Here is a 20,224-nt window from a genome sequence, read left to right on the forward strand (position 1 = left end):
ACAACTGCCCTTTAATTGCTATGCTAGAATCAGTAGAAGATTGTTGCTTTCTGATCATGTCCTGTAATACTTTCTCTGAAGTTCTTTCATTTTTTAGTTTTCTCATAGATTAGGAAGTTCTGGCCAATTTTGACTCTAGAGGATGAAAAGGGAAGCAAACATCGATTTAAAAAACATACTGTTAGTTAATGTGTACTTCCGTCCCCTGTCTACCCCGGTGAGCGCCATATCAGAATCAATAGGGGTGGTACCGGGATTGTTGATGAACTTACGTCATGCGCAAGCGTAGGAGCAAGAAAGTCGCCATGTTGTTGGGGAGATGTTTGGGAGTGATTTGCATTTTGTGAGTTTTTGTTGTGTTTCATGAAGATTCGTCCAAGGATATCAAGGATAAGAGGTAATTTTTAGATTTAGTATTACTGTTCTCTATTTCGGAACGATCCAATCAAGATTCCCTACCGTGAAAGGCAAACTATTTTCGTTTCGCTCGCTGTACGTCCGTCGGACAATGGTTTCGACTGTAGTGTGGTGTTGTACCGTCCGATCACATGCATCAGCCCTGCACTGAAGGCGGCCTCGTCGATTTAGATTTGCCACATCTCTTCAACTTGACTACAGCACCGTATCTCGACACGTATTTCAGCCGTGGCGGCATGTTTTGAGGACTGAAGTTTCGCGAAAGAAAGTGAATTCACCGCACAGTTTATTTAGAGATCAGTCGAAGTGAACTCATGAATTCAAACCATCTTGTGTATTCGAGACAATCGCTGCGGCGGCGTAGTTTTGTGGAACAGGTTTGATTTGATCCATGTCCTAGAAATGTTTTGTGCCCGGCAAAGGCCGTTTGTTTAGGTTCGCTTTTGTATTCGCAAGGAAGTGAGAGGCCATGTTCGGGCGCACCCCTGAGGTTCTTTAGATGTCGCTACGATCGGCACAGTTCGTTGTTTTATATTTAGGAACTCTCCACATGGCAAGTCGTTTTAACGATTATTTCTAGGACGAACTTAAGAGCAAATCACCCTCGCCTTTTAGTCGTCTCTTGTCAGGTTGCAAGTGTTGAATCAATAGTGTGAAAGATCTATGCGTTTTTGAATGTCCGGTATGTGTACCACAAAGTAGTGTTCTTCTCCGGAGCGAGCGTCGACAATCAAAATTGTTTTATTTCAAGGTATTTTGTCATCGCTTCCCTTCCTTTTGCATCCCTTAGACGTAAATAACTATCGTAGACGAAGGCGGCAACGAACATTCCGTAATTTTTATCCATTAGAAACACTTAGAGGAGAACGAGAGCTGAAAACGAGAATTGCACCGACTTACATCGATTAATTTCCGGTGAAAGAAGACAAAGGGATTATTTGAAATTATCTGAAGCCGCCGTAGTGTTTTCTAGTCTGCATGCCGTGTGTAAGTATTCTTTTTACACTTCTTTCAATGAAGAAACAGCACCGGGCTAAATAGTTGCGATAACTTGTTTAAAAATAACGTGATATCGAGAGTTCACATGCCTTCATCAAGTTGGATAGCGGCACGTTCGATTAATATCGAAACATCAATGTCCGTTGATGCTTCCCAAAAGTATTTCAAAGCTCTAAGTGCTCTCCGATCGAGTTGCGAGTTCTTAATTTTTCTCGTACGTGCCTTATTTTTGTTGATGTTCTTACCCCGGTATTCACTTAGCATGATTTTGGGTCATCATTAAGCACGCCTACCAAAACATGCTGTAGTACGTGCTAAAGTTTTGCATGATGTCATCTTTCACACAACCTTGTTACTAAGTGTGTTGTTTAGTTGGGCAATACCACTGAGATCACAACTGTCCCTAGACTTCCAAATAAATTGTGTTTCGTTGTAGATTCTTAAACATAATGCTGAATGTTTGTTTTCATGTTCAGATCTTGACTGTTCCAAAGGAACAAATAGTGTTGAATGCTATACAATGTATTATAACTACCGTGTCAAAAACTAACCTATACTGCAATCACTGCTCATTAGTTAATCATCCCTGTGTGTCAGCAATAAATGTCTTAGTAACCCACATGTGCAAGAAATATGTAATTAAATATGTACTTGTGTGCATGTGTACTCTATAAATTATAATTTCACGGTTTCAAGGGTGCATTTAGCGGGAATTAACTGAATAATTTTATTTGATAATTATCAACTTTGGTTGTTTTAAAAGTTATACAATTCCCAATCACTTTTAATTCAGTAGCAGTTTTTTTGTGATGATTTTTTTTCAGGATATGAAATTTTATACGTTAAATTTTATTTTAAACACACTCTTGTTATGACTCACCCAGACACTGCTTGTGTTTGTTCCTCAATTTGTGTCATCATACTTGTAACCTTTGGGATTAAGTTTCTGTCCATTTTTAGTTATGCGTAATACTAGTGATGCAATTTGATAGCAAATTCATAAGTCCTAAATGTTTAACCTTGCTTTGTCAATTTTAGAACAGTTTGATTGTCATCCATGCTACTAAAATGTTTGGTATAAACTTTTTATCACCTTCTGTGTTTCCTTGTCCATGCCAGAGATCATGTTCCTACAGAAGATTTTCTGAATGATTAGATTTCTGATCAGGGTCTGTCAATTTTATGTAGTTTTGAAAGTTACTGTCACTGTTCATGCTCCTATGAAATCCAATGATTGATTTGTTTATACTTAATTTTTGATTAGTTGATTCTTCTCTATTTCTTTATTGTTGTTTAGAGAACCCTAGGTAACTCTAATTTGCTAAGGTTTATTAGTTTACAAGTGGATCAATCTGAAAAGTCTCCTTTCTTCAATACTGCAGAGTAGAATTTTGTTAGAATCAAGGGGAAATTTTACATGTATTTGTTTTTTGTGACCTGTCCACATTTTATTTGTTCTGGTTTTGAAACTAATTGACGAGCATTCTTCAAGGAGTGTTTGTATTTTCAGGGCAGACATACCTATAATATAGGTATGTGTCGTTCGAATTTATTACAACTTTGCTTCAACATTGTATCTTTAAAATTTATGTCTAACCATGTTAATTGTGGTTGAACATTAAGAGTACATGTATATTGTCAAAGCTTTGTCAAACTACCATTTATGCTTTAGTTCAAAGCTGTGACCTATATTTTGTAGATGTACATTTATGTAGGAATTTTGTGTTCCCTACTACTTTAGAAGGAATATTTGGTGGCTCTTAATAAAGAATTTCTCTGCTTCTTTCATATTTCGTTTCATTAGAAGGAGGCTGGTGCTGTTGCTCGTTTTAATCATATTTCCTGCCGTGTTTCAGCTGAGACATTATGTTGTTTTGGTTCAAGTTAAATGTGTAACATAGAATGGCACAGATGACCATCTTCATGTTAATTTTCCCTGAACTTATGTGAGACTTTCAAATTCTTTCAAATTTCTTTTGAGTTGAACTATTAACTAATTTATATAATTGCTAGCTGTCATTAAAAGATAGTATTATTAACAGTGTTGCTTACTTGAATTGAAACTGAAAAGCAAAAAATTCTGTGAGTCATTCAAATTCTATGAAAGGATTTTAATGGGGTGAACTCTTTTCTAGTTTATACACGTGTATTTACTAGCTCTCATTAAAAGATAGTATCAATAATGTTGCTTACTTGGAATTGAAACTGAAAAACAACAAAGGAGTTGATATATTGCAAATGTTACATATATACATGTGGGTAGGTGAAGAGATTAATTTTGTCTTTGGTGATCAGAAAGTTAGTTGTTACTTTACTTTGTAAGGGTTATGTGCTTAGTTCCACTGTAAGAAGTAATTTATCATTGTGTGTCCTACTTTTTTGTTTCCAAAAATTGTAAGTAGAAGCTTAAACTAGAATTGAATTGTGGATGTTAGACAATTCTTTAAAGGATATATATTTTCTTTTAATGTGATGGGAATGTGTTTAACAAATATATTAATTTTGCTGACACAATTGGTTTTTTGGTCCGAATCACAGCAACTTCTACAACCAATATAAATGTAAGGATCTTGATGCCTTTAACCAAATTCAAGATGCTCATTTTCAAGAAAAGATTCATGCCATTCAGAAAATTCAGAAGACAATGCTATTCATTGAATAAACCACTACCCAGTAGATGGCATATGGCTTTTTTAACACTTAAGTACATGTTTGAACTGGTGATTTCTTTATCCAGTGGATACTGTTATCCACAATTTGTATTGGTGGGGTCTGTATATACCAGAAAACACAAGGCACAACAAACATTAGTTTTACATGTAGTTACCTTCCCCACCAAACGTAACAACAGCTGCAGCTGACAAGTACACTGTAGACGAGGAGGTGGCATTTGACATTAATTTGTGTTGGTTGAGCATCATCTCAGGAAAAGTTATCAGTCTTTTGTCTCAAATTTTCATGATGTTGATATGTTGATCTTTTTTTCTCCAGGCTTTAGACAAGGGTACTTCATTTCTTTGTGGACAGCGGGGTCCTGATGCGGCTATGCCCTTAGCAGGGCATGGTAAGGGTGGATTCTTAGGAAGGAATTCAGAGACTGCAGGCTTATTTGATGAACAAGACCCAGAGAAACTTTTTATAGAGCTAAGAGAAATCGGCCATGGCAGCTTTGGTGCTGTGTACTATGTAAGTTTCATGGGATTTGCTAAAACCATTGTAAATCAGCTCCCAAGTTTTGGTAATTGAGCTAATTGAACAATGTTCAACCACAAGCTTTCACTTTGTCTGTGTTATGTGTATTAAAAAGTGAATAACTAACAATAGTTTGTGCAAGATGCAACAGAGTGTCATGAAACCAAAACCAAACCTATTACTTACCAATTAGACAGACTACTGAGCCAATCTCAAATCGTAGTAAAACCAAAGCCAAACCCAAAGTAATTGCTTGATTACTTGATTAGTTTCGACACTCAGTTGAAAACCACTCCATAAATCAACAATCAGAAATTAAATTTACACATCTTCTACAGCTGTTATTCAATTATGGATAGATGCTCTAATGTTGCCCTATACTAGACATGACTAATGCAATTGTATTTTGTTCCTTTCAGGCCAGAAATTCCAGAACAAATGAGGTGGTGGCAATCAAGAAGATGTCCTACAGTGGCAAACAGTCTAGTGAGGTCAGTGGAAAATGCAGCGTTAATTTCATTCATTATTTTCATGCAGTTAAATGATGGTTTAACCAAGTGAACAACAAATGTTTCCTGTCAGTGGTCTTAAATCTGAACAATCAACAGTCCAGCTCTCCTTTGTGGGCACAAATAGCATTTCATCAATTCATTGTAACGTGTTGCAGTGTTCTTAAGTTTGGTACTCAGTTTGAAGCATTAAAACCCTAACCCTAACCCTAAGGAGTTTACTGAGTACTAGCCTTTTTCCCCTCCCATCCCTCCCTCTTATCCATCATGCCAATGATCCTATCAGTGGGATGGTTGCTGGGAATGGGGGCTCAAGGCTGGGTTATGGGGATTTTCCAGCCATGGAGGTGGGGTATCATCTAAGTAAAGGGGCTGGTTTTTTTGGCTATTTTATTTCTTTGATAATATCAAATGCAATTTCACAAACTGTTATCTTTTTTTTACATTGTAGAAATGGCAGGATATTGTAAAAGAAGTTAAATTTCTAAAGCTTTGTAATCACAAGAATACTATTAGCTACAAAGGATGCCATTTGAAAGATCATACGGCATGGGTAGGCAAATTTTACTACCTTTTGTCTTTAGCACATTGTACAATAAACAGTTAGTTCATCTATTCTGTAGCCTTAATTAATCGCAGACATGCAAATTGCATTCCTACTGTCTTTGGCTTATTGTATTCACATCTGTAAAATGCAGCTAAGGGAAACAATAACTGTCTATGTTTTGAACATTTTCATATGAACAATTACCATATAGCCACCAGCTGAGTCCAGTTTCGAATACCAAATAAACACACTACTGTAAGTGGCTTGCACATATTATATGTACGGCAGGTCTATGTAAAATATTTATTTTCTTTTTTTCTTTTAGCTTGTTATGGAATATTGTGTAGGATCAGCTTCAGATATTTTGGAAGGTAAGTTAAATGTCTTGTGTCAATTGTATGATCACTGTCTACTTCAGACTTGCTTGATCAAGAAAGCGATACAAGAGAAAATTGTGATGTCAAAGTTGACAGATGAAAATTCATTGTGTTTTCTTTCTTCTTGCAGTGCACAAGAAACCTCTTAGAGAAGTAGAGATTGCTGCAATATGTCAAGATGCATTACAGGTACATATATCATCTTGGCTTGTTTTCAAAAAATCTTCACAAACTCCTTTAGTGTCAGTTACAGCTCTGACGACTTCATCCTGAGATACTGAAAATGTGATCATGCTTTTCTTGCTCTGTACAGGGACTTAGATATTTACACAGAAATGGACGAATTCATAGAGATGTCAAAGGTAAGTTCTTGCAGGTGCTTTGTCATTGATATTTGTTTCATGAGTTGCAGTGTTTTTTTTTTTTGGTAACTGGAAGGTTTTGATCTTTTTTCTCTTTTCTCCAGCTGGAAATGTTCTATTGACTGAGGATGGAACCGTTAAACTAGGTAAGGCTTTGGGATGTTTCCTTGTACATTATTTTTCCTTTGATTGGTTGTACTTAACTTCTCCATCATGTGTTTTTACTGGGATATTCAAGAATGACAATGAAAGGATCAGGCAGTAACCCTATAATAAGCAAATTGTATGAAAAATGTGGCTTCATCACATGATGGTGTAAGTCAAAATTTATTCCTCTGAGAATTCAAACAACAAGATCTGTATTCACAAATGTTTGATATTTGCAAATTAGTAGCAATGCTGCTCTGTAAATTCGAGGGTAATCAAGTTAACGATGATGATGACTTTAACTTGGGTCATGACCCGTAACACCTGTTACATTGGGTATGCTAGCTGACTCTTAACTTACTGACAGCCCTGACTTGATCTTTTATTGTCAATAATTTTTTTGGCATATCTTATTTTAAACAACTCTATTCTTTCCTCTTCAGCGGATTTTGGCTCAGCTGCTCTTGCTGCTCCAGCCAATTCTTTTGTGGGGACACCATATTGGTGAGAGACTTTTTGGTTTTGCTTCTGTACTTAGAGAGAAACTGAGTGGCAGGCAAGGGTTCTGCAGGGTTTTCAATATGTTTTTAAGCTGGTGGCCATAACTGCTGGCCAATGGAAGTTCAACTTCTACTAAAATATTGCTAATTTCTGAAAAAGTAGGCAGTAAATTTAAGTGAATTTTGCTAGACATAGATGCCAGCACATTTTGCCAGTTGCCAACTCTTGTTGAAACCCCTGGTTCTCAGCCTTGTTCCTACAAAATTACTTTGAACAGTAACAAGGCTATAAACAGTCATCAGAGCTACATGTACAGTACATTTTACTTCAAAACAAATATTAATCATGGGTTTGGTTCTTTCTTAGGATGGCTCCTGAAGTCATCTTGGCTATGGATGAAGGACAGTATGATGGAAAGGTGTGTCATGTGTACTTGATGACAAATTTTGTATTTGAAATAGTAGAAAAATTGAGCATACTGTGGTGGAAATTGCATGTAAATTCAAAATTTCACATCTGGTGAAATATTCCATACTGCAGTTTTACCATCAGTATTAATTTACTTGAACTACACACATATCTAAATCAAAACCAGTTTTGGTGCTTGTAAGTAGTGAAGATAGTTTGCAGTACCCATTTTCTAGTAATTCCTGCAGACCAATCTTAATGCTTGCTTTGCGCCCACAGGTGGATGTGTGGTCCTTAGGAATCACATGTGTTGAACTGGGTAAGTTTTTCTCTTGTTTAAAATATTCGCACTGTTTGGAGCAATTCAGCCAGAATTCAAAAGATGATTCTAAAGTTTGTGAATTTCCTGCAAAGCAGATTGGTTACAATGCTTTGCAGTACCACTGTACAAATGTAATTAGTAGCGACTCATATTAGATGCATCTTTGCCTTGGGTTGTCTGCCCAGAAGGACTTGCTGCAAATTTTGTTTATCTACACGTACACCCAAAGGTAATGCTGGTGAAATTTCATTCTTGCTGCATGGTCAGTTACATGGTGATACCCTGGTAATCAGATCGATACAACGTGAACCCTTTTTCTTGCCTGCAGATCATGGATACTCCCAAATTGCGTTATCAATATACCGTAAATTCCCATGTCAGTATCCTCCCAGATATAAGCCCCCCAGATATGTCCATCTGATGCATTATAAGTGCTTTCCTTTTGCGTTTCTCTACAAACATCAAAATTTTTAATTGAAAGTTATAGGGTAGTGGGGTAAAAGGGTAATAGGGTAATAGCTCTAAATGTAATGGTATGTTTGCTTTAATTTGTTTCTCAGATACATTTTATCATGTTGTTCCAAAACATTTCTTCATTCCACTTACATGTCCCCTTCCCAGATATAAGATTCCCCCCCCCCCCCCCCCTATTTGTACTGTAAGCCAACCCAAAATCCCTTATGAAGTTATATAAGCCTAGGGCTTTAAGGGGGAATTTTATGGTACTCTGGGTGTTAATAGACCTAAACAAAATTTTTCTTCCAGCTGAAAGAAAGCCTCCGCTGTTTAACATGAATGCGATGAGTGCTCTCTACCATATTGCACAGAATGATCCTCCAATGTTGACCACTCCAGACAGCTGGTAAGCTGATAAAGTGCAGATTTGTTTTGATGGTACAAACGTCTGAATATTTTAAAGCTAACATAACTGATGTATTTTGTTTTTGCAATGCAAGGTCTGCATGTTTTGTGGAGTTTGTGCAGCTATGCCTGAGGAAACAGCCAGCCAACAGACCCACAGCTGAGGATCTACTTCAGGTAAGTAGTAAATGAGAGCAGGTCAATTTACATCCATTATCAATAAACAAATTCTCGTTACTGATCCCTAAGCTTTTCTTGGTGTGCTTGTTAGGAGAATTTGTTGGGTAAGTAAATACAGTAAATCAACCATTAAACCCACTTGTGTTATTGTTTTAACATTAGCATCCATTTGTATCACAACCACGTCCTGAGGGAATCATCCTGGAGCTGATTGAGAGAACAAAACAAGCTGTAAGAGCTCTGGACAACATGAATTACCGCAAAATGAAGAAGATGATAATGGGTGATCCTAGCGGAGAAGTAAATGAAGAAGGTGATAGCTCGATAGCTGAGACTGAAGATGATGATGATAAGTCAGAGGCGGTATGTATTTTTTTATTGTACTTTTTGGATTTATATGCAGGTGTTTCTGTTTGTGTCTACCCCAACTGGAAATACAGTATCATTTGAGAAACCAAGCACATTGCTGAACACTTGTCAAAGGAGAAGCTAACAATGTAATGGCATAGGAATAAAAACAACAGAAAAAGAGGAAAAGCTGAACAAACAATAGAGAACAAAATAAGTAGTAAATAAATAAATTAATAAATAAGTAAATTAATTAATTAATTAATTAATTAATTAATTAACTTTGTTTAACAAGGGTGACACACAACAGTCTTACAACTGACAAACCTGTGGCCCTTGAATTCCCGATCAAATTGGAATTTAGAAAAATTAATGTTGATTTTTGTGAGGAAAACTGGAAAACCCAGAGAAAAACCCTCAGAGCAAGGACAAGAACCAACAGCAAACTCAACCCACTTATGACACCGGGCCCAGGATTTGAACCCGGGCCGCATTGGTGGGAGGCGGGCGCTCTCGCCACTGTGCCACAGCTGCTCTCCCAAAAAGATGTAAAGATGATCTGTAATTAAATAAAGAAACCCCTTCTTGGACAGATCACCTTGATTTCTAAATACAAGATACATTTGAAGAAAAGTATTATTTATGTACCGGTACATATTAAAATGTAAATAAAGACACCCACAAACTAGTAAATACCTTAACCAGACTTAGTGATTTTAACACTTGATGCTAAACAGACATCCAACAGTAAAGTGTTCCACAAATCCACTACCCCATTGCAGCTAAATTTAGGTCTAGTAAATTTAAAGCAAACAATTTTATGACTGTAAGATGTGGTACATGTAAGTGTGTTTCATTCAAAGGACATTCACCGCCTGACTTGCGAATTCATGTTGTGTCGCATTACTACGTGAAAAAGAAAAAAAAAATCTGCCTATATCACTTTGCAATATTGTAAGTTCTTTTTGGTGAAATGTAATTACTGTAAAATGATTTCCCTAAGGTAAGGTGAGTATAACTTGCAAACTAATATGGCAGAGGTTATCAACGAGTCTTAAATTTGTGGCATACGATTTAACATTAAAAAGAAATTAATTGTAGGGTTTACATGACTTTAAGAGTTGTTAAATTGATAGTGCTGCAATGATACACCGATGCACCGATGAATTGCGATATTTTTTGCCACGATATGAATATAGATATTATGACAAGATATTGCAATATTATGATATTGTGATTGTGTCTTTTATGACTCCTTCCCCAAGTCCAAGCCCTTTCAGAGCTATTTATTAAACAAAGGGACCTGGGAAAGGGAAAAAAGTTCCATCCTTGCTTTGTATTGCTTTGCATACGTCTGGTCACGTATCTTTGAAGACGGCAGAACAAAAGCATGTACAGTTCCAATTAATTGTCAGCTGAAACAGTCTTATTTGCCCATGGACAAAACACATGGTTTGTCCGTTCCTCGCAGCTCGTCTTCGCCTATCAGTTGTTTGTAATTATGTATCATATGGTATCGTATCTTTTCACTTGTATTGAGAAATGTATGGTATTGTGAGGAATTGTATCATTGCAGCCCTGTAAATTAAACAACATGAAATCTTTTCTGCTAATCAAAGTGAACTTTTACATGTATGTAGATAGGTAGTTGTTGTATAATTGTTGGCAAATACAACATTACTGTTATTCTCAGGCTTTTAGCCAGATGGTTGTCCAGGCATCCTGTGGATGACCACATTTTAAGGAAAATTGTTTTATTTTGTACATTTTGCTTTAGAAATAATTTATCGTGTTTTGGGTATCTACTTTTCAAATTCTGGCTAAAAGCCTGGTTGCAACTATTGACTTAATCAGATTAATATTCTCCCCACTAATGATATAGCCATGCATGGAAGTTGGTAAGGAGAATTTTTATGTGGAGATCTTGCCCTTCGGCTTGCTAAAGGTCTTCTTTTCTTTCTCTCTTATCTGCACTTCAGTCTGTATTCATTGTTCCCACGTCAGCATGCCATGTAAACTTTGATGGGGTGTTGGAAGAAGGGGACGGGCCTACAGCATCTGAGGACAGCTTGGCCTTTTCTGAAGACTCCTTATCTTCATCATCATCATTTCTTCACTTCAGATCTGCACAGGTTCTGTCTGCACATCTGTTGCATGCGCATCCAAACCTCGTACTATTCTAGAATCACTATCATTGTCATTGTCGTCATCATCATTATCATTTGCTAACATTTTTTTCTGGGTATACCGTCATTAAGAAATTAAGCAGCCGGTGCATGGACAAGGTTTCTTAATCTGGACTATAACAAAATTCTTGAACCATATTGGCTAATAGCAGGTGTTATAATTATTTATTGTATGTTAATGTGTCAATATTTACTTCTTGTCAGTTTATGTGTCACACCTGTGTGTAATTGGAAAGTCTTCAATCTTTAATCTTTAACTAGCTTCTCCTAAAACTGTGTAAAATCTATACTAGGGGAATTATAAATCTATGTATCATACTTGTGGTATTCAACAGTGTATGTTATTTAGGTGCACTGTAACTGGACAGTTCCACATTAATTGGGTGTCTTACTCATCTGTTGTCTTCCCTTTATTCACCAAAACGTTACAGTGTACCCCTTAATTACTTTTTTCTTTTCAAATTTTTATATAGAATTTTATGATTACTTAGTACATGTTCGTGTGAGAGGGCTTTGTCAATATCACTTATATGTCGTCCAAAATGTTCAGCCTCTATTCATACTTGTACATAATAAATTGTCTCCACTCAGTCACCTTATTGCTATTTTATATTGCCTACATTGTTCTTTACTCATCAATAGCAAAGAAATAACTATCGTTCATTTTTCACATCTTTGTGAATCGTTGAACCTCACTATCTTATCAGTCACTTCATTCTTATATCACTCAACGTTCCTTTCTTTTTCCCATTTTCCTCACTTTTCTTGCATGTTTTACATAATATTAAAAATTTTAAAATGACAGGTAAACTTTAACAATATTGTAAGCATCAGCTCTAAGCTGAATAAAAATTATCCATTGATTTAATTGGTGGTTGCATTAGCTAAATACAGTTGAATCTCCTTCACAGTAATTGTCAATTATCGACCTTGGGCAAGGCACATTACTCTCACAGTGCCTCTCTCCTATCAGGTGTAAAAATGGATACTTGTGAATGTAACACTGGGGCTAACCCTGTGATGTAGTAACATCCCATCCAGGGGGGAGAAGATATGCTCCTAGTTGCTTAAACGCTATGAAAACCAGGATAAACCTGGTGGTATTGACCACGTGGCCCACTCAGACTTTACCTTCTATATCTCCATTTTAGAGTGCCGAGCTTGACAAAACCAAGAAGGCAAGTGTGAGTAGTACAGCCAGTGTGGCTAGCAGTACAGACAGCTTGCAAGGAGTTGAACAAGACAGTGAGGCAGCTACCCCTGGAAGTTCATCCTTTGAAGTTTCCTCTATCAGTGTAAGCATAAAAAACTCAAATACAGTCAATCATTTTATTTCTTAATCAGTTACACTTAACAGTTGGACTGGCCTGCAGATAGCTAGTGCTAGTCTAGGCAGGCCATTCTATCAATAGTGACTTACCAGCATGTTGTTATGTACCAATTCTGGAAAACAAACAATAGCTTACACAGCGACTATTCTCTGGGACAATATCCCCACTCACCTTTAAGATCTCAGTGCCTTCAACTTCTTTAAACAACTGAAATTTTACTTACTGTCTGAACAACATTATGAAAACTTGTAGTGGTTTCCTCCATTCTATTATACCATGTACACATACCTATCTTGTCTTAACGGTTCTGTATTCTCTCAATATCCATAGAAACCTTACAATAACTGGAAACTGACTAGAAAGCGTTTGGGTTACTTCAGTCTCCAGACTCAAATGTACATTCTTTTTCTGCCCTTCTATTTATGTATATTTTTTTATAAAACTGTAAATGCATGTGTAAATAAAATTGTTGTTGTTTTTTTTGCCTGATCATTTGTCAATAAATAATTTTTCATTCCTTTCATTTTAGTTGCAACAGCACCACCGTGAAGATGACGACAGGTTTGCCACCATCCGGCCTCAAAACCTGATTGCTAGGCAACATCAGGAACACAACAGGCAGGGAGATGAGATGAGAGACCAGCTGGAGGTGTACAAGAAACTGCGGCAGAATCATCAGAAGGAAGTGCGCATACTGGAGGGCAGACTACAGATGGAGATGAACGACCACCGCAGGAATCTCGACAGGGAATACGACCAACAGGTACATTGAGTTGTTGTCTGCTTATTTGTTTTGTTTATTTTGTTTGTCTGTTTTTCCACACAAGGTGGGCCTTACAATGCGCTGTCAAACTGTCAAACCTTTTCTGTAGAGTAGCTTGTACAAATTTGTTTTTTCGTTCGGATCCTAACTTCTAGACTAATACTTTTGCAGTGTGTGCAAACTTGGATGGTTATGTTTTATCCAAGGAGCCCTCTTTGAAAAAAAACATTGTAAATTGTCAAGAAAACGTGGCGTCGTGTGTGCATACTGTAAATTTATAGAATGAAACCTTCGTATGAGACTACTTAAACGAAACCTGTTGTGCAGCACTTTCGTTTGGTAGTATGGTTACAACCCCAGTGTGTAGCCATTCAAATGAAAGCTACGGAGCAGTAATTTCACATGGCAATGTTTAGTACGCATTCCAAAAGGGTTCTTACTTTTAACACTGTAGAGAAAACCCCCGTGTTTGATCATTTAAGTGAAAGCTATTCAATGTTTCTTTCTGTTGGTACTGCTTATAAGCTCCTTAATTGTTTTGTAACTTTGTTCTTAGATAAAACCCTTAGTGTGCGACCTTTCAGCTGAACTTTACACGTGATAATCTGTTTTTTTTACGACTTGGTGTTTGTATTTCAGTTATGTCTTTGTTAATTTTGTTTGTCGTTTTTTCAGGTGCACCAGTTTGAAAAGGACTTGGAAAAACTGAGGACCAGGCAAAAGACTGAAATGGAACAAAAGCTGAAACAGATGTCAGCAGATGAGAAGCGACTGCTTAAACACATCAAAGACAAGCATGACAACGACATGAAAATGTTTCTTTCTGATCAGAAGGCGGCTTACAAAGCTGCCAAGAACCAGTTCAAAAAGGTTTGTTCTCCTGCTTTGACTTTCACTCGGGGTGTCAAACTCAGTGATGTTAAAATCTCGTCTCCAAACACAAAATAAAGTCGGTTGTTTATCGACGTGTAGATCGCCATCGCGATGTGATCTCTCTTTTCTTCTGCCAATCATAGGACACATATTGTATCTCTGCTTTTAACTAATCAAAGTGCGCGTCTTATTTTCTATTGCAGGACCAGAGCAACCGTTCGTCCTACCAGGGAAGGAAAAACTCGTTACACGCCGCCCAGGAAAACGCTCTGCGAGAAAAGGTGCATGAACATGACATTGTGCGCAATGCTGAACTCAGAAAGTTTCGCCGAGAACAACTCCTACAACGGCAGAACTTGGAAAAAGTGTTACTTACTGAGGTGAGGATGATTAAAGGAGCTACGTCGCGGTTTGCGCAATTTGAAAAGTTAAGCCTAAATTTCTCAAGTTCGTCGTTTGTAATCCGTGTTAATCTTCTCTATCCTTAACTATCCTTGTTTCATTATGGTTTATTCAGGGTTTATTATTGTTATTATCTCGTTGGAGTTTTTCTATCTTAGTAAACGACTATTTTCAGGATCCCTTCTATTTACAAGTATCTTTGTACGCGGCCAAAATAACTCGAAATGTCGTGACAGAGCTTGAATTCGTTCAATCATAATGGGTTTGGTATGTGTCTCTGAATGTATGATTGAACGGATGGATGAAAGACTCTTTTTAAGTGTCAAAGGTATTTAGCTGTAAAAATCTAATTGGGGACACTATTTACACCTTAAAATATATCTTAGCTACATAAAATTAAAACTGTTTACAATGTAATTCGGGAAACAGTAGAAACTCCGAATTTTGCTCTGGCGTTTTTCGTGTCTATGTTTGCTTGGCTAAATTTAGTTTCCGGTAAATTTGCGCCAGTGAGGAGATCAAAACCATTATTGTTAACAAATATTGCCCTATACTCCAACAAAGTATCTCACTAGTTAAACACGCTTTTTGTACAGGAGATGAACATGCTGGAGAGTCAGAATGAACTATCGCACAGTATGCTGATCAGGCATCACGAGTGCACACAAGATCTAGAGTTCAGACACTTGAATGCGGTGCACAGATTGAGAAGAGACCAGCAACAGAATCAGCACCAGACGGAATATACCAGCCAAGTCGATTATAACAAGAGATTAGAGATGGAGCTCAGAAAGAAACATCTGTTTGAACTGAAAATGCAGCCGAAGACACTAAAGGTAAAGTAGTCTCGTAAGGTATAATATGTGGTTAGGGTTAGTCTAGAAGGTGAGCACGCAACGAGCGCGAAAATCACCTCGCGCGACTGGACGCATGGCGCGTCACGTTCCTTGTTCGATGTGATGTTCGCACGCGCTCGACTATCCCGGATAAAATAAGAAAAGACTACTTTTTTGGCTAAATCACCGTATGTCCCCGCTTACACAGGCCTAAGAAAATAGTACCGCAAGCTGACATGTGAAGCTCCGAACGGTTTGACGTAAAAATAATTGCTACCGCCTATGCAGAATATGGTGTGTGTGAGAGTGCCTGAAAGCAATGCTGCTGGACTACGCCTGGACTACGGGAAATGAAAATAAGATTGCCGGATCTGTATTGATTCCATTGGGACTTAAACCCACAACTTTGACATCAGATCAACATTATTCTAGGCTTACGGGTAGGTTCTCCAGGCGTTGGCATAGCTCTTCAGTAAAATGAACTCAGTCATAGACTGCTTAGCTGACGAGGCGAGAATCCCCCAATCTCTTCGCGGTTTTGTCGCTTGCGTTAAACTCCAACTCCGCCGAAACAACGCACACGCGCACGAAATCCGCGAGCTACTCAGAGTGAAGGAATTCTTACTTACTGATCTGTCACTCCCGTGTGCTATGCACGTGCTGACGATGTAGTTTGACCTCTTTCAGGCCCGAGAAATGCACATCAAGAAACAATACAGGAACGCGCTCAAGACGCAAACTCTGCAGTACAAAGCCCTTCAGAAGCAGATCCTAGAGAAGGCACCAAAAGAACGGCACAAGGAACTCACCAAGCAGTTACGCGAGGAGAAGATGAGAAAGATGGCGGATCTCTCCGTACAGTACGATCAGAGCATTTCTGAAATGCTGCAAAGACAAACGGTTAGGAGTTTAGTGTCGGTTTATGGAAAATGTTATTAGTCTCTAAAGAAACTGTTTGGGCTGCGCCGGCGAGCTATTTATCAGTATGAAGCTGATAAGCTGTAGCAAGTTGGTGAAGGCTACGTTTCAATTGTTAGTCCTTCGTCAGATTTCGTTCTGACGAAGCTTGAAACGTCTTCTTTCACTTGATACGGTTAATCTTTATGAGGTTCAAGCTGATAAATAGCTTCTTTCTTATGCCCATCTGTTAATGCAGGCACTATAGATACTCTGTTTATCATCGTAACCTTTTACGCCCTCGTAAAATTTCTGTTTTGTTTGCTATCGATCCTTAGTTAAAGTTGGACGAAAGCCAAGTAAGAGAACAAGAAGTGCTGCGAATCAAGCTTCAACAGGAGGAGCAATTACTGAGTGCCTATCAGAGCAAACAGACCATGCAGCTTAGAGCTCAGCACGAACGCGAGGAAACGGACCTTCAGGATAAGGTCTCCGTCAGAAGGGCTCTCTTGGAAGAAAAGGTACCTCATGTACTATCTCAACTTGCAGTGTTACATGCAGTGGAACTACCTGCGGTCCAATTCGAAAATATTTGGATCCAAAATTGAACGAGCAGCAGGATGACGGAATTTGTAAATATTTAATGGAAACAAGAGGTTGAATCATAGCGTGGCCTCGGTCCACGGCAAGCACAAGTTAGTGGGCTAACAAGGCAAATCAGAGCGTGAACTACAGAGCCGTGGGCAAGTCTCACTAGATTTCGTCCTCTTTTGAGGCCTTGATCACTTAATGATGGTCGAGGTGGACGTCATACGTCGTTTCGCGAACAGTATTAAATAAAATAACTCACTTTATTCAAGTGTCAGTCTTGAACACTACTGTACTAATCGAGGACATTGAAATGAGCAAACAAATATTGTAAACAGAACACAGGGTTCGTACGGGTCCTGGAAAACCTGGAAAGTCCTGGAATATTACTGTCGCATTTTCCAGGACTGGAAAGTCGTGGAAAAGGGCTACTGGTCCTGGAAAGTTCTGGAAATCTGTCAAACTCAAGTAAAAAAATATGAAATGTATGGCAGACAGTAAGGAGAATTAACATTGAGATCTTGGGAGTGAAAGGGTTATTGTAAATTTTAGAGTCCTGGAAAAATCAATCTGAGTCCTGGAAAAGTCCTGGAAAAGTACTGGAAATTTGTTTCTGAAAAAGGGTACAAACCCTGAGAACAGCAATTTGTTAAAAATCCCAGCTGGCGGGAGGCAGACCAGTTGGCTATTTACAAAGCTTTGAGGAATTGAATCTGGGATCACCAAACACAAATCCATATTCGTTAGTTCTTAGCAGTTTGTCCCATATGGCGGGTAGATAGCGTCCCCATAGTCGTTGACAAAGGGTTTAGAGGCACGAACGAGTTTCGCGACTTAAACCCCTGTTCCAAACCACATTGATTCATTCGCCAGAGGCCTTGCGTCATACCCTGAGTTACTATATTGATATGTGGAGATACTTCATGTGTGAAATCCTGTGACTAATTTGTTCAGAGCTGTTTAAAACTACGCACTTCTAGTCTGCCTGTCTAGGTGAATTTACTTGTGATAAATTAGAGGATTGTTTGTGAATTTTTGTTTGTTTTTTTGTAGATGTTTCAAGAAACCACACGCCTGCAGGACATCCGAGCTCAGAGACAGGAGGAACTAGAACTGAAACACGCGAGAGAGCTGGAGGATTTTGACACCAACTCGAACTCCGGAGCGGGACCGAACACATTTTCGCTGAAACACAGGAGCACCAGCAGTATCAGTAACGTGAGTACATCAAGCACGACCAGTTCAAGAAGCACGGAGAACAACGGCACGGTGGTTCAACAGCCGAGCAATGACGAGGCGAGACTACATGTTAGTGCGGGTCCCATGCGAGTATAGCGGGTCTGCAACAGACAGCAGTCATTTCCAATCTAGAATATAAAGTACACAGCAGTATCAATGACAGTGATTTGCTCGCTGGCGGATATATCCTCGGCGACGGATATATGAGAGAAATATTAACATTTTTCAAAGTCTATACGGAATTTATCGAGCGTGGTTCGTCGGCGTCTGGTCCACGAGACGATCGCGCGTGTCTTGTCTTTTTGCGCGGTATCCGCGCGGGAATTCGCCAGTGACGTGGCCTCTCAGAGAATGCTTTTGTGTTTATTGACAAATCAAGGAGCACGCGACACTTAAATTGCGTTACCGTAATTGTGGTTCTTTTTGTCACGTCATGACGTAACGCGGAGTTTTGGTCACAGATTTCCTTGGTCGAGAACAGCAAGGAGGAAATAAACTTCCAATTGAAGACTTCTTCATGTATCAAACACTGAGTGATTGTTGTATTATGAGGAGATTGTAGTGTTGTGTGATGTTATTGGACTTCGGATATGTGTTTGGCACCTCTTCATCGCTTTCGTGCCTCGAGGCGGAAGTCGCCAGGGTGGAAGTTCCTTGTCAGCAGTCCTCATTCAGAAGTCTAGCACGGTCCGGGGTGGAGGGGGTTTGGTGGCAGACCTGCTCATCGAGGTGCTGCACTTTATTAAGATACGTGCCTCGATGGTTGTTTTGGAGATGCATTGAAGTGACCGTATGGGAAAGCTTATTCATGTAATTTTAACTAATATATTTCAAGAAAACCTAATGCAAGTCGCTCCTAAATGAATCAGTTGTGTTTTTTTTTTTAAAAAAGGTGACACGACTTGCATCAGATGTATGTTGTCTATTTTTGTACAGTAGCAGAGAGAAAATTCCTTGTCAATGTTGAACTATGTGAAATTCAATTCATTTCTTTGTCAACCGTTTTGATTGTTGACTGGCCCAGATTTGCTTGATTTTGGACTTCGTTTGAAAATATAACAGTGTTGCCTTTTTTTTTCTTCAAAAATTGGCATTGGCTACACCAAGGGTGTGACTGCAAAATGTTCAACTGGATTAGTGATCATCATGCAATTTCTCCTTACAACATCATTACAAAGTGAAGCATTCAGGCCAGGAGAATCAATCAACTGATCATCAAAAGGATAGTGTCTTAATATATGATCAAATTTTTCCCGTGCCAACTTTTTCTTAAAAAATAATTATGAAGGAAAGTAAGGATTTTTTTTTGTTGGCATCAGGACTTCACAGTGAAAATCTTTCTTAGTCCTGTAAATATTAAAATTAAAAGAGAAGTCTAGTTGACTCTCGGATTATGTTAGCAATTTTTCCTACTGTAGTTTACCCACCCCCCCCCCCCCCTCCACTCCCTTGAACAAAAAAGATAAAACAGAAAAGAACTCTCAAATTACGAACGAGATGAAACTTATGGGTTGTTGAATCATCTTTCTGTGCTTGTTTTTATCGAGAATTAGTTTTAAAGAGACCATTTTTAAACAATTTGCTGTTAAGAGGATCTTGCATATTTAAGTGTATTAGAAATCTTGTACTTGTGTCGTAGCATGTCTTCATTATCCTCTGAGGGTTGATTCCTTGATTTGTACATAGTAACGGGGGTCGTGCATGTTGTCTTTTTGGATGCGGGTACTATATGTACTGTTGTTGCGACTTTTCACGATAAATTTCCTTACAGGACTTAATGGTTTAAGATGCTGTAATGCGTATGTAAATATTTTAAGCCAATGAATTTGAATTATAAAAGTAGGCAATAAAGATTTTATTTCATCTGTTTCAGACGTTTGTTGATCTGTGTGAAATTTTGTCGGAGACTTTCTTTGAGTTTATCACGCAATCCTGGAAG

General features: G+C 38.3%; 1 protein-coding gene across 3 annotated transcripts; it reads left to right on the forward strand.

Annotated features, from left to right (window-relative positions):
- Positions 1–299: 299 nt before the first annotated feature.
- On the forward strand, positions 300–20,157 carry LOC145464435 (serine/threonine-protein kinase TAO1-like). Of its 3 annotated transcripts, XM_081448341.1 has the most exons (23): positions 300–397; positions 4,408–4,602; positions 5,028–5,099; positions 5,569–5,670; positions 5,990–6,035; positions 6,172–6,230; positions 6,355–6,403; positions 6,508–6,549; positions 6,994–7,054; positions 7,418–7,469; positions 7,739–7,778; positions 8,547–8,643; positions 8,738–8,819; positions 8,985–9,185; positions 11,150–11,302; positions 12,508–12,651; positions 13,217–13,450; positions 14,126–14,320; positions 14,527–14,703; positions 15,322–15,561; positions 16,249–16,461; positions 16,797–16,979; positions 18,100–20,157. In XM_081448341.1, exons 2-23 carry the CDS (start codon positions 4,462–4,464, stop codon positions 18,379–18,381), a joined length of 2,865 nt encoding a protein of 954 aa, XP_081304467.1. In that variant the 5' UTR covers positions 300–397; positions 4,408–4,461; the 3' UTR covers positions 18,382–20,157. The 3 variants fall into 3 exon arrangements, with proteins under 3 accessions (XP_081304467.1, XP_081304469.1, XP_081304468.1); XM_081448343.1 differs by lacking the exon at positions 11,150–11,302 and having other exon boundaries at positions 301–397; XM_081448342.1 differs by lacking the exon at positions 300–397 and having other exon boundaries at positions 404–4,602.
- The last annotated feature ends 67 nt before the right edge of the window (positions 20,158–20,224 follow it).

This window comes from Orbicella franksi, chromosome 12 (assembly GCF_964199315.1).
Source record: "Orbicella franksi chromosome 12, jaOrbFran1.1, whole genome shotgun sequence".
Classification (NCBI taxonomy): domain Eukaryota; kingdom Metazoa; phylum Cnidaria; class Anthozoa; order Scleractinia; family Merulinidae; genus Orbicella; species Orbicella franksi.